The following is an 18,911-nucleotide window of genomic DNA, read 5'->3' as shown; positions in this document are numbered from 1 at the left end:
GGCACACCCCAAGCTGTGTTGGCAACAGCTGGGGAGGTTACACACATACTGTTGATTTATTGGCATGATATACTGGACAAAGCAAAATAAAATATGTTCCACGGGACATAAGCCATTTATCTTGGAACTGTCACAAACCAATCTTCACAGCAAGGACAAGCAGAAATTGAAAAAGGGGAAACACAGTAGCGAGTTGACCAAGTAAGCAAAGCAGTGCCCTCAAGGCTTCACTGCATTCAAGCATACGGATATCTTGAACTGGAAATGCTTCACCGTTTCGTTGAACCTTGAGCCCAAGTCTCTTGTTAACAGAAGCTGTTCTTGAAGAAAACGTCACTTTGGCCAACCCGATTGCCAGAATAAATGTTGGCAAAATTAATTTCTGCAAAACAGCAGATCAGTTAAAAACTCGTTGAGTAAAAAAAAAAAACATTGAATTTTCTATTTTGCTGTGCTCGCGCTGAAAACATTGTAGTTTGGCTTAAAATACCTGGTGTGGTTGCTGCAAAGATGGCTGGAAATTGTCCCAAGGTCTCATTAAAAATATTAACTGGTGTCATGCTTACAAATGTTGAAACGCTTATAAATGCCAAAACACAGGCTCAAACTGCAGTCACTGGTATGCCAGTCGTGTCGCTTGTAACTCAATCAGGGTCCCCTCCACATCCTGATATGAAAAGTCAGTAATAAATGTAGCCTATGACACATTCAAGACATATCTGTGGTCTGCAGAAACATCCTGACTGGGCTGGCTATGGCAGACTGATGCACCAAAGGCAACAACAACAACAACATTCAAACTGTTATCTAATATTTTATTTGCAGGTTTTATTAAGCCAAGTTGATGTCATGGTTTCTGGGTTTGGATGCTTGTTCTGCTGGGAGGCGAGCCACAATGTGCTGCTCTGGAGCTCTTATTCAGAACAGAGTGAAGAACGATGTGCTCGAGCCAACTCGTCAGGAGAAAAGGAACAGATTTCACCCAGCATATGGAATCTCAACGGGTGCCCAATAAAGCAGACCGCTGGTATTGCCCTCTGTACCTGCAGAAAACAATTAATCCTCATTCCCTCCTGCCTTGGTGGATCTTGTTTGGACTGGTGTCAGCAGCACATAGAGACAAAGGATAAAGGAGAAAATCTGAGAAGATGCAGCTGGACTTTCTGGCTACTTCTCACATCCAGGCATTTATCTCTCCTGTGACCCAGGAGACACAGTACCACCATTTCTCTGGCAGCAAGAAAACGCTGCTCACTCTGCCATAATAAAGCGCACAGGACAGAGATGGAGTGAGAAAAGGGGTCATCTCATACTGTGTCAGGCCGTATGCTCTGACCTCTCCATTCAGTTCAAATGGCCCTGGCTTTTATGAAGTACAAAAACTCTGCGGATGACATTCTTCTTGATGTCTTTCATCTTCCAGTCTCAGTCCCTGTCAGTGGACAGAGCTTGTTGTTGTAGTACGAGAAGAGGGACAAATGACGAATGACATCCTACAGCATATTTGTAATTTGATCCAAACAAATGGAGTCCATTAATGCAATTTGAAAAGCAGTTTTATTAAGAGGATTTGAGGATTTTGTCATTTTAGACAACAAGTCAAAGGTTTAATTGCCTTCAAAAGCATGTATCATTCCAGTCAATGATGCTGGGCTCAGTTCTTTGGTGCTGAGTGGTTTTACAGTGACTCATTGCTCACCAGTGGTTTTTGCTCAGTAAAAGCTCGACAAAATGTAAGAAATGAGTGCCAGTACTACCCAGGTGCTCTCTACTGTGTCACTTCATCTCTACCTACAAACTACCTCTGACAAACTGCCTAACAGTCCCTGAAATATTACCCATAAAGCCCAATGCCACTATAAACCTGGAGCTGTCAGCTGATTTGTGAATCCAATTAGCCTCCTCTCTGTAATGGGTGTGTTCAGTGACATGATGTAAGTCAGCTGCTGCTGGCATCTGTCAGCAAAGATTCAGCCTCGACAGACAATAACATGCAGAATCATGAATACAAAACTTCAAACCTTTACAGCATCACCACATTTTGGTATATGACTACATATCTGCAAAACTTACAAACAGCCCTTATTTTTTAGTATCACACGTTAGCATGCTAAACTAATATGGTGAACATGGATAACAGTATGCCTTCTTAGCATTAGCAAGTTAGCATTGTCACTATTTGGTTTAAAGTAAATGTTCACCTAGAATTCACTCCCATGCTGATGGAAAGTTGGGTGAGGTTTCACAGTCCACAAAACATTTCTTGAGATTCAAAACAAAACAGCATTGCGTCGCAAACTGATTTAAAAAAATGTTTACACCTGTTTAAAGCTGAAATCTTCACTGCAGCTGCTAAGCGAAAAGCTTTAGTGCACACCTGTCTGAAGTGGGTGCACAAGCTCGACTGCGCACAAGGGTGTAAATCACATATTTTCATGATGCTTTTTTGTTGTGACGCTCCAGAAATCTTTTGAGGACTAGGAAGCTTCACCTGACTCTCCATCGGCATCGGGGTAAATAGAAAATGAGTGAATTTCTATTTATGGATGAGGTTTTCCTTTAAGTGTGGAGGGTGCCATCACATTATCTACAGACTGTTATCTTTAATTATGCTATTTTTTCAAAATGGAAATGGTAATTTATTCAAATGTAATTGCTGCACACAGCACCTACATTGAGAGGTCACTGAACACATGCACACCTTCCTGCATACATGATCTAAACACTGAGGTGCAGAAATGTATGCAGTGAGTTGGGCATGCAATAGTACGGTAAAATCAGTAGCACAGAAAATGGTGAGATGAGCATTTGCTGACAGCGCTGTGGGAGTGCAAACTGAAGGTACACAACAGTTGGCATCAGTTGACATCTGGGAGAGAGACAGGCTGCTGACAGGGAGATTATCTCCAGCGGAGCTGCAGCACAGTGGGAGCTGTCCACTGTAGCTGTGTTGCTCCTTAGGGAGCAAGGACTCCAAGGTCTGCTTGGACAGTCTTTCACAGAAACAGTGAAAATTAAAGAGCAGACTGTATTCTTGTATTCCACTCACTTAGCACTCATTGTCACGCTAAAAGACACAGGGAGGCGGAGAGCACATCCATCAAGAGGCTGGTGAAATGATATGCAGGAATGCAGCGATGATGACTCAGATCCCATGGGCATCTGTCACCTGCAGGAGGCCATGGTCAGACCAGTTTGATGTAAAATGCTCAATGTGGTGAAATAAAAGGAGAGAAAAGACCGAGTGTAGGAGGGAGAGGAGGAAGTGGGACAAAAGGAGGGAAAGGAGGGAGTCCTACTGTGTGTGTCATTGTTCGTTAGCTTTCTTCTTGCCTCTGGAAAATGTAGCTCTCTTTCCAGTCGGTTATAATTCATCTAATTAAATCTTGGCCCAATATAAAGGAACAGAGTGACGTATTTTTATCACAGTTTGTCTTATCAATAATAGCACCACAACTTCAGGGCTTTGATGTCACTGTCTTCTCCATCGCACTTCCTGCTGAGCTTGTGAAGGTCTAGCCAAAAGGCCAAGTGCGCTGATAAAGATGTGGCAGTTTGTCCACATACAGTAAAATAGTAATTTTATCTTATCACACTGTTTTTATTTCCTCAGGCTCAGAAAATAATCAGAGGGGGCATCTGAACTGTTTGAGACCTGCAGCGTGCAGCCTAAAGAGGGATTCAGATTGGGCTGACCCAGGTGGAGGTCTCCTCAGCTCACAGACGAGGCCAAATCAATGAGGGATGCAGTGAAACGCAGACAGTAAACCCCATCGGGAAGGTGTTTGGATGCGGAGCCACAGGCAGAGGAGAGATGTGAATGTAGATGAGAATTCACATGGCGAAAAGGCTGCAAGGACTCACATAACCATGAGAGTTGAATAAATGAGCCCTGACAGGAACCATAGGAGCTGATGACTTTCACTAGGTTTTTGTGGCATCCATCTTTAGGTTATAATTTTCTTTGGTAGGTGTTTCAAAATGGTACTGCACAACAGCATCACAGAGAAATACTTTAGAGTTACAGTCAAGTTTTCGACCATATCTTTTTTTTTTTATTATTATGACAACTGAAAAATGTATGTAAATGAGCTGTCAGAAAATAATTGCCAGAATGTTACCTGAGGCATTTATCTTTATAATGTTTTTCTTTAAAGACTTGGAGACAAATAGACTGCACAAAAACTAATTTACAAAAGATAGGTCTTATGTTTACTATGTATAGGTGTCTGACGGTAACTATATCTTGGCTATCGTGTCCATAAACACACTGTACGAAGATCAGTGAAGGAGGCATGACACAACCATCCTTGAGGAATCAATCAAACTTTCTTCAACAAAGGAGGAAACTTTTTAATAAACTATTCCTTACTGCTTTAGCTCATGTTGATTATGAGAAAAACAAACTTAATAAAAAAACTCCAAAATATGAATTTTTACTCATATATAAATATTCATGCACACAGAACTTTTAAGTAATGAGATTTTTATGTGCACTACAGGCAGAGTGACACACAGTGTTTTATGAAGTGAAGGCAACCTGTCTCACCTAAAATAAAAAGCACCTCCAACACATAGTTAAAAAAACATATATATATATTTTAATAAAATGAAATGAATTCGACTTATTTGGCTTCAGAGAAAATGTGCCGTGCTGCTTCATCACACAGTAAAGGCCACATATTTAGTTAGTAAGGTGACTGTTAAAACTTTATCTAGGAACTTCACGGCTCTCTGGACGATGCGTCAGGATGGGTTCATTAATCAGTTACATCGTATGTTGTCTTTTTAATATTTCATCAAAACAGCATGGCGTAATGTCAGGGAAATGCTGTAGTAGGTTTCACAGTTTCAAAAAATAAAGACAAGCAGTCCAATCAGTCACTAACAAGCGCTGATGTGTGAGGAAAAAAGACCATCACTGCACTGCAGATCAGATACGAGGCTGAAGTTCATTTTAATTACTAATTGAGCACATTTTATCCAACTGAGTCTGCTTTGAGTAGAAGTTAGTTTTAAGGATGTTTTGACATCAGTGGCTGTCACTACTTACCACCTCCTCTAACCAATTTCCTGCGGGAAACCCTGTCACAGGGTAATAGACTGCAACATGTGCACCAAACCTCACTTTTTAAATTGTGAATTTTTAATGTGTACTATGCAACTTCCGTGATAAAACACAATCAAAGAGAAAGAATGGTGATACAGAGGTAGAGAAGTGAGCAAACCATCTGTCACAGACGGATACAAAAGCAAACAACATAAAGAAAAACATAAAGAAGGGGGTGTAAGAAATAATAGCAAGTGAAATAATCAAACGGACATGTGGATTTTTGTAGAATGCCTGCACGACCGATGTAGAGGCATACTGCTGACTTTAAGGTGCATTTTAACGGTCAAAAATAGACACAGCCCAACATTGACAACTCAAATGAAAGCTGTTCTGCTTTCCTCCTGAAATGTTACACCAGTGATGTATCACTTCCTTGTAAATGCTGACCACAATCCATTCCACATGAAGACTTGAAAACAGCAACCAAACAAATTTTGGTCAGCGCGATGTGCTGAATGCACGAAAATCCACCAACTTATCCAAACAGCAGGAGTCTGAGTCTGGCCCAGCTCAGTGCGGTAAACACCTCAGGTACAGGGCTTCTTTTGAGCTCATACAGTGAATCCTTCATCACAGCTCCATATGAGTTATTAGATAGAGCTTCTCCTGTGTTTATGAAAGGGTCTGCACAGTGGGGGTCTGTCAGAGTGAGAATGTTTACAGCAAACAGGGCAAAAACTCCAATATAGGATTCCTAGAAAAGCCCTCTCAGGTAAATGGAAAATTACCAAGCTGCCATCAGGTTCCTCCATATTTCAGTGATTTGAGCTCTAATCTCGAGTAGCTCTGAATCCACAAACAACCCTTCCATGGTGATTTTACTTCCAGGAGGGAAATAAAAAATCCACTCTCATTCAGTGAAGCGGATAGGGATGTTCTTTATTCAATGCCAGACTGCCCCTAAGGAAAAGAATCAGCCAGAGAGCTTTAACCACAGTATTGATAGCATGTTTAGTTCTCGTACCCTCTTGCTTCAACAGTATGGTTTGTTTTTCAACATTCAAGCTATTTTTGTGTCATGCAAGTGTTCATGTCCCTGTTGATCCTCAACACCCCTCTAGGCATCCTATGTCTATTATTGTGGAGACATGGCTGCTTTTCAGACAAGGATTCTCAGTGGAAGCTGCCTTTTCCCGGGCCAAACCATTGAACCACAACCTCAGTGTTCCACCATTTTCTCCTCTGGGAAAATGTTCGACATATCAATGTCTTCAGGACAAAGGCACGATGTATAAATAACATCATCAGTAAATCGAGGGAATACAATGAGGGAGTAGTAGACTGACAATAATATTTTTTCATAAACTAGAATACATTTTGTTAATTAATTGCGCAAAAATCTCAATTAACAATGTCAGTATCAGCCTAAACAATCCAGTATCATTCAGGCTATACTACACAACAGTCTTAAGTATATCTGACTAATCTGCAAATACAGATAGCCGCTCATGCCCAGGTATCCCGAGGAATACAGTGGAGACCATCCACTGCACAGCAGCAACAGTGGACACAGGCACATTCTGATGTAGTGTGCGTCGTCCTCACAGCAATCAATCATAGCCTGTGCTGTGCTATTTCCAATTGTTTATCCTGGCGTTGCTGCAAAGAGAAAAATGCCAGAATCATAGCAAAATCTCAGAAACACTTTGTTTCTTGAAAGAGGCAGTCAAGGCGACTGTCACAGCCTACAGTCTTGCTGCTCCACTGTGACCACAAGATTTCCAGCACCTGCTCTATCTTGAAAGGCAGAGAAACTGTGGGGTGGGGGCAGGGGATTTCCACAAGGATATGGAGAAAACATCCGGTGGGTAAAAGGAGGCAGCTATTTTTTTTTAGGTTTTCATCTGTGTCCGTTTGTTTGTTGGTTGGTTGGTCAGCAGGATTACACAAAAGTGGATTTCCATGAAATTTGGATGATGGATGTTTCTCGACCCAGAATAGAAAATATTAACTTTTGGTGCAGATCCAGATAAAGTGACGGATCCAGGAATTTTTTCTAACTTTTGACTTTTTTAACATTGTTTCTCTTTCTGTCAACGTATTATTCTGCCACAACCCAGTGGAGATTAAGCTACTATCTGCATTGTTTTGTTGTCCTCTTGTTTGGCTGTTGCAGATCTGGGGAGCTTAAATAATCGTTAAGCAGTGATGGATGGTTTATGAATGGCAGAGGTATACGCTCCACTGAGTATCATTCTAGATGGACATTTTAATTTGCCAACCTGATTTAAAACAAATATAGACTTACTGTAGAGGAGATGTAGGCTTTTTGTGTGTAGCTAGCATTTGATATGAGTTTCTATAACTGGTTCATTGTTTAAAAAAAAAAAATCTAGGACATTTTAAACTTTAAAACTAAAGTGTGATGCCGAGGCATAGCCTTCATTTTCCTCATATGACACTTTGAGAACACTGTCTGCTTTAGTGTTTGTTTGCAATACATCTTACAGATGGCTCTGCTGTAAAAAAAAACACAATATAAATTAGGGATAATTAGTTAATTGTGTTCATTCATTAAGCCCATGAACGTCTGTGTGACTCTTTCAGTGGACACACTGCACAATACTCAGTTGTCGCCACTGGTGTTTTCCAGTGTTTTCCTAAGAAGCCCCTCTAATGAGGATGTCCCCCGTCTTTGTAATTAAACTCTTAATTGTGTTTGTTCATCAATTATTTTGTTAATATTTGTCGAACACTGAAGACGACTCACCGCTCTCTACTCGGCAGGACACAACCTCTCAGCTTAGCACACACACACACACAGACACACACACATTCCTATAGTCCAGTTCTGGTTTACACACCGTTGTTGCCCACTGTCTGTCACTCCTCCGCTGCTTCATGCCTGCCTATCCCTGGCTGCAGTGTCTTCTAAAGGCATGGTCCTGATCAGAGCGACTGTAAATGACCTCCATACCATATCCTCTGTCATCTGGTATCTGTCTGTCTCTAGTGTTCCCCCACGATCCAAGGTTGCAGTCCAAGTACACTTTGGACCACTTGGGGCCACTTATCTGCACAACTTACTGAGCTAACTTGCTAACAGCAGCTAGGAACTACAGCCAAAGATAGATAATATAATAAAGTAGCCAGCTAGAAGAGCAGTATGCTGTAAGGCTGGCAGCTGCCACTTCTTGAAAGCTCTGGGGGCTGTCCTGCATCTTAGTTTAGTTTTTCACATTTTCACAGCAGAATCCACTGGAGGCCTAACATGCAGTTGGGATGCAGCTGTCTTCATTCACAATTCACGCAGACTCCACCAGTCCATGTCTGGCTCAGTTTGTCCACACAGAGGCTTATACTGACAGGCTGAGGAGAATCCTGATATTGATGTAGCAGAGCGAGGACTTCTTTCTCAAGATGATATGTGTGAAGAGAAATAAAAAATAAATAAACATCTGCTCAGATGTAATCATAGAGCTGATCCCTGATGAACAGTCATCTCATTTGTCAATTTTGACCTCGAACCTACCTTATGATCATATCCTTTGGTTTATACCAAACTTTCCTATTCCTTCTTCTCTCACTGTTTTTAGTCTGATCCCTCAAAATACGACTGTTTGCACACACAACATTTCTGGATGGGAAATCCTGCCACATATTGATTTACCACACAAACTTGAACTGGTACCAGCTTCACTAAAACAGACTTATCTGCTGAATTAGATAAGTCACCACATAATACTGATTGTTCAGCTTTGTGAACCTCCAAAAGATCACAAAGCTGAACAATCAGACCATCCCAAATGGAGTGTCTGGCAAACAGAGACACCTGAACTGTCGTGGCAAGCTAAACGTCAGCCATTACCTAATAAAAGGGGCGAAAAAGCATGAGTTGTGAAACAATGAGACGATCTGAAGTTATTGCCTAAACTCTGGTGTTGGCTCCTGTTCCAGCTGCTGCAGAGTCCTTAGATCCACTTCCATTGTTCCTCACATGGTACTTTATCTCTGAAGTGATTAGGAACAAACAGCTCCATCAATCAGGTGGTGGAGCCCCAGAGAGTGCCAGAGCTGATCCAAAAACACCTTCAGGCTGCCAAGTTGCAGCTGATTCTGCTGACACTCACAGTGTTCTACCACACAGTCCTTCACACTGCACATCAAATGAACTGATTCTGGTACCGGTAAAAATCCTACTTATCTGCTGAATGTCTCACCTGGAAGACAAGGCCAGCCAATGAGCACAATCTGACAGACACAAATAGATATTCAGACAAAGTCATCATAAATAAATGGAGCAAGAGTTGTTAATGAGGATCTGGTTTCACAAAAGAGAAACTTTGCACTGCTCACACACAAATCCCAAATGATGGCAGTGTCACGTCTTACAGGTTCACTGTTGCTCACAAGTTGCAGATACATTTTTGAGTCCTGATCTCATGTGATAAATCACAGATTGAGTGTTGCAAATTTGGTGTAACAGGCCCCAGACTTAATAATTGTTTTCTTTTACTTCATTATTCAGACTGATATCGTGCTCATGTTTGGAAATTTTCAGTTTGACATGACAGTGTTATTTCTCTTGTTTTGCCCAACCAGCAGTGAGTAACTTCACGTCTGCATCATTTTGAGTTGACACAGAAGCTGAAATAGAGGTTATTACTGCAGGAGCATTCACCATTTTTGATGCCAACTGAAGAAATATGCTGATTAAGGAGTTGTATTTCTATAAGCTGACCTTACAACCTGCACAGCTGCGTCAATCTACGTTTCTGGCTATGGCACAGGAACATGATGTCCTCATTTAAAATAACTAGTAAAATGGTAGATGTGGACAGTGATTCAAAGGTATGAAAGAGCGGTGAAACTGCAAAGATATCTTGTAAACCAAGACTGTAATCATCAAAAACATCAACAGCTCAAAATCTGCAATTTCTCTTTCAAACTTTGTAATCAATCAATCAAAACAAGGAAATGCATTGAATTGCATTTTAATGTAAGTATTGCAATATCTTCGCTCTGCTGTACAGTACAAGAAGATGTGGCCAAATTGCAATTTGCACACGCTTACTATTATCATGCAGTCCGATAGAGCACAGCATGAGCCCCAGCATCAAAATGACTATGGAGGTAAATCAACGACTCTCGGACTTATTTTTATTTTACAGGGCTGTTATCACTTGTATTGCAGTGTACTGTACAGTGGGTTCTGATCACTCAATGTACTCTGGAAGTACAGGGAAGTATAAAATAACACAAAGACACACAGAGAGAATTGATATAAACAATTACAAGTCCATCCATATGGCACTGTCTCTCATTATACATGATATATAATTGACTGGGATAGCAACAACTGTTGTTATATTGTACAGCCCCTCTGAGCTATTCAACTGAATATTTCACTTTTCATTATTTACCCTAACTTATTCACTCCTTTGATGAATAACTTATAAAGGAGGATGTGTCAAATTTCTGGGGAGCTGAATTCCCAGTTTGTCCTAATAAGAAACTATTCTACCATTTATTGATGCTCCAAAGGACTGTCAAATCACACTTCACAACCGCATTTGCTGCAGCATAATATATTTACCTCAATTTACTTTAGTGTCTCCATATTTGCATCTTATTTCCACTGGGAGAGCCGTGACAATTGGTGAAGTATAAAGGCGTTTTTCTGTTTCAACATATTCTTAAAACAGCTTCAGATGACAAAAAAAGGCTTCTGCCTGCTCAACTCTTCACATACAAAGTAGAAAAACTCTTTAATTTATATATTATATTAATTTACTCTAATTACAAGGCTCTAGCTTTTTTCATCACAGTCCTGATAAACATTTTTAGACATCAAAAAGTGAATGTAAACCTCTAAAATCAGAATGTTCATCTGTATTTATTGGTTACAAGTATTTGGATTCACGTTTACCTCCAAACTGTACTTAGATGAAGCACTTCAGTACATTTATTCACTGTAAACTTCACATTAAACACAATGAACTTCAGTACACAGTCTAACATTTTGTGTTCCTCTAAACAGAAACTCAGTCCTGCTGTGTGTTTAGCTGTTAGCTCCATTAGCTGTAAACTAGTCGCTGGGTCTCTAAGCCAAATATACCACAGGACTCAAAAAGTTACATAACCAGCTGCTAACAGCTAAATAGCCAGTTTCACAGATTTGTTGTTAACAATGTAGTTTTATCAGGGAAAAAAGAAGGGAAGAAAGTATTTCCCGTCCATAATAGTAACCTGTGTCCTTTTGGATTTTAATGCAACATGTTTTTCATAGGTCTCACGCTGAGTAGCCAGCCAGTGACAATGACAAAAATTAAAACACAAAATAACAGCACTTACTGCTCCAAAACGTAGATATTATATTGGGTGCACAGTGGTAGCAAGAATCAAATATAAACAAAGCCCCAGCACTCACAGATAACAGCTAATCTTATTTATTGTGAGCAAAAGAATGAACACGTTTCCAGCTTGAAGCCATAATCAGAGAAATAAGAAATCATGTTACCTGTGAGTGCCCGAGTGTCGCACGAGAATATGTGCTCCACTCTGGTTAGTGCTTGGTTCAGACTGTCAATTACTAAGCAATAGTTATACATTCTCATACATACATGAGTATGTTTAACGTACATTTATAATTATTTTTGTCCCAGAGGCCTCTAAGGAAGATCTCTGTTTTTCCAAACACATTTTCCATCATCTCTGGGATGTCTTGAGCCCTCAATTAGCTAAATATTGAAACTTTGTATTGGCAGCAGTTACCCTGTCTTCATTTGGCTAGACAGAGCTAAAAATGTGGCCAAATTCAGCGTCCTGGCCGAGAAATCTTCGCATTTATCTGCAATCAGCGTCTTCTTTGATTCCTTGCTTCCCTTCTGTGTTGACTTTTTATGAAGTTGATTACAGCCCTCAGAGCTGTCAGCTACCATGTTGTTTAAATTTGAAAATACAATGAAGACAGAATGGTTGCCAACCACCCTCCATCAATAATTGAGCATTTAAGATAATTTTCCAGTAAACCCAATCTAATTAGCGACAGTTTCTATAGCAACCTATCTCAATGTATAAGGGAGGGGAAAAGAAATCAGGGAAAACTACACAATGTACAGAACTTCAGTCACAATCAGCTAGGAAAGAGAAACCCATCAACGAAGTTGCCAGCAGTGTGAAAGCACAGTGACAGTGCTCGGTAGCACAGCTGTCCACTGCAGTGATAGTAATGGTGGAAAAGCACCGTTATGCACCAACTTCTGATGTAGAAGTGTCTCTAACTGTAACAGGAACATTTCTTACACCTCCCTTCTAGTTTAAAAAGGGAGAGAAAAAAAACAATTTTCCAAACAATTGCTTTTGTGGGTGTAACAATAGTACATCAGATGTGTGTGAGCCACTCAAATACAAGAGGGGGCAGAGTGAAAACTGCGAACTCATTTAGTGCCAAACAAACCATGAACATGCTTAACTGCCTCAACCAAAATAAACATGTTTTCTTTCACCTGTTTTTTTGCAGGAGGGCACATTTAAATGACAATGACTCAAATGAGCTCTGGAGCCAAAAACACAGGAATCAGATTTTTATCATTGCCCTTCTGAAGCTGAGACCTAACAAGATAAGAAGGGCTGTTTAGGGATTCACTTAAGCTCCTTGTCAGGTTTCCTGCTCAAAGGAGATGACTGTCATAAATTAGATGCAAAGGAGTTCAAACTGCATTTATCAATGCTGCCTTCACATGTATAAAATGCATTATGAAAATTTATCCTCGAGAACCAAAGTTGATGATGGCTCTGCTGTCTTCATAAGTCTTTTTAGTTCTGAGATATTCGAAAGATTCTGCTTTAGATAATTACCCTTTGCCTCGAGGGGGAACCCCACCAAGAGTTGAGGTGAAAGTTACTTCATGCAGTCAAAGTAGAAGAAAGTCGAAGTGAGTTTCGTTCTATCACAGCTTAAATTAAAGAAATGATACTGAAAATCAGGAGAGATCTGATGAGTGCAGCATATCAAAATCTCTGGATGTGAATTAATCTTGCCCCACCCACGGTCCACGTTTTAACCTTAAGGCAGCTGGCCCTTGAACCTCCAGTTCAATGACAGGATTTTCTCTGGAAAAGTAACTTTATTTTCATTAACGCTATAAAATGGCAGCAGGATCAATACTGTAGGTAGAGTGATAAAGTACCTGTTTGATATGTTGAATATGAAAGTGGAATAGATTAACTCACTTTTACATGCATACCAATAATCCAATAATAATGTGATAAAAGACCTAATACAAGTAATAGGGGTTTTACAGCTATTGCTGAAAAGCTAACTGTTTAGTGCACAGCATTCGGCAAAATGTAAATAATCACAATAATGTTCATTTTAAGTCTAAGTTTTGATTTAAGATTTGTTCCAAGTGGATAATTTCTGCTGCAGTAAGCATTAAAACACATAGAAAAACATAAAAACATACAATATAGACACATAAAACGAGTTGATGTAAACATATTTGCAGAACATGGCGTTCGTCTATGCACAGTCGAGAATTTTCCAAGTCACTGAAGCGTCTCTCGAGCACTCTCGAGTAAGTGTCCATGATAAATTCCACTCAGTCCGTACATTATATAATGAACACTGGGTACTGTCAATATCACCTAGCAACATCACCATCAATACAGCATATTTACCATCAACAGAGTATGACTCATCTCTATATTTTCTGAACATCGGCAGCATCATGCAAGGTCAAGACATCACACATGACATCATCTTCCCCCTTACCATTGTCATCCCCGTCAATAAAGCAACCGACTTGCTACCAACAGTTAACCTCCTCCTGCCATCAGAATTCAAGGACGCACATTCACAAACTTTTCTTTGTAGCCAACAAACTTCCCTCAATGCCAGAATAGCATTCGACGCATACAGAAGATGTCAGTGTATTTGGAGTCAAAGTTCAAATTTGTTGGATTCTGGCACACAGTCATGAAAAATCATTGAAGTGGCTCATGCAGCTGCGGCTCTCTTCTTTGGAAATAGTGGCCTTCAGCACAAAGTCCCAGCACATTGACAATGTCAAACTCCTGAAGCGGAGCTCGTGTTAATGTCATACTTTAACGATGTTATTATAGTTATTTTAACAGTCACGGGGAGTGTAAAAGCGAGATATTAATCAAATATCAAGTCACATATAAAGTGTCTGAGAAATAGCCTAAAAATATTGAGGTTATTATAGACATAAATTCGATGGCACTCACAACGCAAGTATTGAAGTCCATAAGCAAATGTAAACATCTTGACGAAAGCCATTCCTTACATACAACATAATTAACCCATTGGCTCTTGATAACAGCACTGACAAAGCGCCCCAAAAACTAGACAGCAGTAAGACACGGAGAGCGACTTGTACTGTAGAAACTCAGCTCAGGAGTTAAACAGCCAGGAGACTTCATGTCTTCCTGGGCCTTCAAGGGCCTGCTGAATGATCCATAACCAGGTTACTAGAGCTGAGCATCAGAGCCTTTCAGCAGTGTACCCTTCTGAATCCTCCGTTCCCAAACAGTGATATTGCCAGCGGTACTCACAGAACGGGAGCTTCCTTTATCTCCGACTCATATTTTCACATTTCATTATGCTGCCTCTTTTCCCCATAGCCATTGTTACAAGACACACAGTTACTGCTGAATTGTTAGCAAAACCGAGCTTACGTTTCCTCATTTAAAAGGGAGATTTTTCCAAGGCTGACAAATCTCTTCACACTCCACAGTATCTCACTCTTCATTCGGTTATGCTTTAATTTAGCTATACTGGCACCATTATCCTGGGGCCACAGCAAACTCAAAACAAATCAGATATCCAGTAGTTTCTCTCTCTCTTCATCTCTATCTCTCTGTCAACTCTCTAGTCCTGTCTAGCCTGCCCCTCTGACAGCCCCTCCCTCCTGAAGGCAATCCAACAATGTACTGCTCATTGATCAGAGAGACGATCGGTGCAGTGTGGAGGTAAATGGCTGTCACAGGGAATGATAGACCTTAACTCAACCATGGTTGCTCCTGAGGCCACTCAGCCTCCACTTATAGTGATGGATGCAAGGATGTCGCCCATCACATTCTTGAGAGTGGGGAGGACATTGTCCCATCGCTGGAGGAGTCAGGGAACATTAACATAAAACATCAGAAATCTGCCCTTTCCTGGTGTGAACTGATGCCAGGGCTGGAGTGAAACACTTCAGTGTGGTCAGTATTAAACATTTTAGATAAAGCTACATATTTTAATATTTTCCACCACTTTATATATCAAAAAATTAAACAAGTACTCATCCAATGTAGTATTGTAGAAATACCTCAAAAGGTTGAAGAGAAGAGACGCATCAAAGAATAACAAGGTCAAAATCAAAGCTGCAGAGATTGAGATATCCCAACTCATACACCAAGAAAACTGACCTTAAATCAGCAACAGTACAACCAGCAGAATAATTGATTATCAAAATAATCGATAGCTGCAGTCTTAGTCGCTGTTTTTCATGGTAATTTTAATGCGTCCAAAAACATGAGACTTTACAACAGGTCAGCAGCAGTGCAGCCAACGAGACTGCACAGCTGTGTGTACAGAGCTTGTCCCTCGCTAAAGGTTTGCTTGCATTTTCTCAACACTAGGCTGGCTAGCTACAAAGGGAACTGATCATCCAATTACCAGCACTTATCCATCATTAGACTCGCTCTGAGAGACCTGGAGTCAGTTCTAAATAAATCACGGAAAGCAGCTAAAACAAGGTGTTGTAAGTGTGTTGATGGGAGGTTCTTGGATTGTGAGATCACCCAATTGCACAGTGACTGCGGTGAACAGTTTAATTTTACTACTGTTAAAAGATCGCAGGGAAATTAGGAAATAACTGCACGGAAAACACAAAGTCAGCAGCACTCCATTTAAATCCTAGATGACTTTAATTCAGCAGGCATATAAAGGCTGAGCCCAGTAGTTTCCAAAGCGAGCTCTGTGGACCAACAGAAAAAAAATGATTTTACTATTAACCCTAAGAACTTAACGATTAGTTTTAATTGATCTCAAGAAAGTTAACTGTTCTGATAATCGGATAATTGTTTTAGTGACTTTTCAAGCAAAAATGTGAAAAATATGCTCGTTTCAGCTTCTTAAATTCGATACATTTCTTTCTCATTTATGATAGTAAATGAAGAGTCTTTTAATTTTGATCCGTTTGTTGGAGAAAAGGAGCAATTTGAAGGCGTCACTTATGCGGCAGGGATTTGGGAGCCCATTTTTCACAACTGTGTTTTACATTTTATTGACTGATATAGATTCATGAATTGAACATGAAAATTATCAGCAGATTAAGCGATGACGGAAATAATCGTTAGTTGCAGGCAGTCCTGCTGCACATTCTCAAAATGTGGGGAAGGTTTGGGATTGTGTGTCTGGAGAGTGCTAAAGTTAACTTTATGTTTATCCCTATCCAAACCAAATCAAATGACTTTTCTACAGTTGGTTCACACACCCCCCAACTTCCACATCGCTCACAGGATGAGAAACAGGATAAACGATATTATAAAGTCAGATGAGGGGGATGAATTTCATTACAAAGTGAAGTAAACTAATCCTGTAATAAAGTTTGAGAGGGATATAAACTTTTATATGTCATGGAGGAAATTTAAAATAGCTGCACCAGAGAAGTTCACCTTTAACTCGCAATTTATTAAAACAAACACGTGGGAAATTAGAGTGTTGTAATGTAACTAAGTACATTTACTCATGTACAATTAGTACAATTTTGAGGTACTTGTACTTTACTAAGTATTTTCTGCCTCTTCATACTTCCACTATATTTTGGAAGCAAATATTGTACCTTATACTCAAATACATTTATTAGATTAACTGTAGTTACTAGTTACTTTGCAGTTTGCATGCTGCAGCAGAGATCTGCACATTTTTCAAAATATTACTTTATCAACCATCAGGTTAAATATTTTGGATCCTATTATCAGACATTATTACTTGTAGGCTGTTTTGATACTTAAGTACATTTACTGTCAGAAAATTAATTACTTAATTCCATAAATAGGGTGACTGTGGGTGACCTTCACTGTTACCAACTTTATTTTAAAGGTGCACTATGTAGTTTTTATTTAAATCTTAAATCAGATTTATTATTTTTATGCCTAAACAAACTCTTATTCCATCCCCAAGACTACATAAACTGAATAAACAAACTGACATTAAAGGAACACATTTCATACTGTTTTATTTTGTTTAGCTATATCTGGCGGACCCTGCCACCTTTCTAGCCTCAAACAGTGTTTCCTCTGAGAAGAGCTTGTTTATTCAGCTATTGAGAAGAGAAATATTTCTCAGTTTGAATTATTACCTCATTAATATTGTAAACATTCAAATTCTGAGTCTGAATTTCTTCTCCAAAACTACACAGTGCCCCTTTAACTCAAGTATGACTTTTGGGATCTTTTAAAAACACTGAGTAAAAATTATTACAGAAATATGATAGTGACATTAGTTGATAGAGATGATTCAGAATTATAATAATAACAAAAGAGCAACCAAGCAACTTAAACTGTCCAACCTCATTACAACTGATCTGACAACAAACAGAAATGTTAGCAGGTATTTAAGCTAACACCTCTGTGACGTTACAGCATTATATTGATGATAATTAGCTAAAATACCTCGTTAAGTTTCCAAAATAAGCTGTTGGGTCCCACATTGACACAATGGCATCATTAGAGAAGGGAAAAAAATACCATTTAACGTGACGAAGTGTCTATGAAGTCAGTATTTACTGGAAACTGACGCACTTTAAATACATTTTCCAAGAATATCATGTTTAGCTCATGTGTCCGGTGTGTGATGCTGAGCGGTTAGTCAGACGAGCCTACCGGCGTACTGCAGGAGAAACATTGTCCTCTGTCGCAGGCTCTGAGATGAAACGGTCCCACGGAAGATAAGAGTCTCTCAGGCTGTTATTAATCCTTCGGGCGGGGAGTTTCTTGGCTGTTGTGCCGCGGTAGGAGAGGCAGAGCTCCGGTGTGTGTCTGCCGGTGGACGGTGGACGGCTATCACCTGCCTCACAACACGCGCTGTGCCGCTGTCGAGCTAGCAACAACAACAGATGGCACTTCCTGTTCTGACTTTCAAAATAAATGCCACAGCGAAACTCAGGCACTTTTGTTTTGCCGAATAGAAGGCAATTAATTTGATTTTTAAGATTAAAATGGTACGGTGGAGTCTGTTATTAACTCCAGTACGCATTTTTGTAAAAAGAGTGCAGCTATGAAAACCTGATAGGAATACTTTCTTCCTTTTCTCTGTATTTATATAGACGTTGAGCTTTTAATTTGAAGGCACGTGGACCTTGTTTTCCTGTGTTTCAAATTGTAGAAGGTGTCAATATCTTCATAGGTGCAGTGTCCCATTGGATGAGCTGATTTATGGGAGAATAATAGGTTTAATTTTGAATACAATGACAGAGATTAATGATAGACAACATTGATACTGTCAACAGTTGTCAAAATAATATGAAATGAAATTAATCAAGTTAGAGAGTACTGTACATACATACAACATAGCAAACAATGAACGATTCACAAGCGAAAGCAAGATTTAAAAACATGTATGATGAAAGAAAGAAAGAAAGAAGGTAAAAGAATCAAAATCAGTGGTTAAAAGCAGCTTTATTCAAGTGTGTTTGGAGGAGTGATTTAAAATGGGGCCAAGCACTATAGAAAAAAAATAACCATCATGAAGTTTTATGACAAGTATCATATTTATTGTGTTTCCTAATTATGTGATATCGTCCAGGTGCCCAAAGACAGAATTACAGAAACATTTGGCTTTTAT

General features: G+C 39.7%; 1 protein-coding gene across 3 annotated transcripts in view; it reads right to left on the bottom strand.

The window, feature by feature from the left end:
• Positions 1–18,147, bottom strand: part of LOC311256874 (ecto-NOX disulfide-thiol exchanger 2-like) — a 166,231-nt gene extending 148,084 nt beyond the window's left edge. For all 3 annotated transcript variants that reach the window (XM_084352268.1, XM_084352269.1, XM_084352270.1), the window contains exon 1: positions 17,951–18,147. In XM_084352268.1, coding sequence (XP_084208394.1) covers positions 17,951–17,972 — 22 coding nt within the window. In that variant the 5' untranslated portion in view covers positions 17,973–18,147. The remainder of the gene's footprint in view (positions 1–17,950) is intronic.
• Between the last annotated feature and the right edge of the window lie 764 nt (positions 18,148–18,911).

This window comes from Pagrus pagrus, assembly GCF_965226575.1.
Source record: "Pagrus pagrus genome assembly, chromosome: 5".
Classification (NCBI taxonomy): domain Eukaryota; kingdom Metazoa; phylum Chordata; class Actinopteri; order Spariformes; family Sparidae; genus Pagrus; species Pagrus pagrus.
Note: the sequence above shows the minus strand (reverse complement) of the source record. Positions and strands in the feature narration are given on the sequence as shown.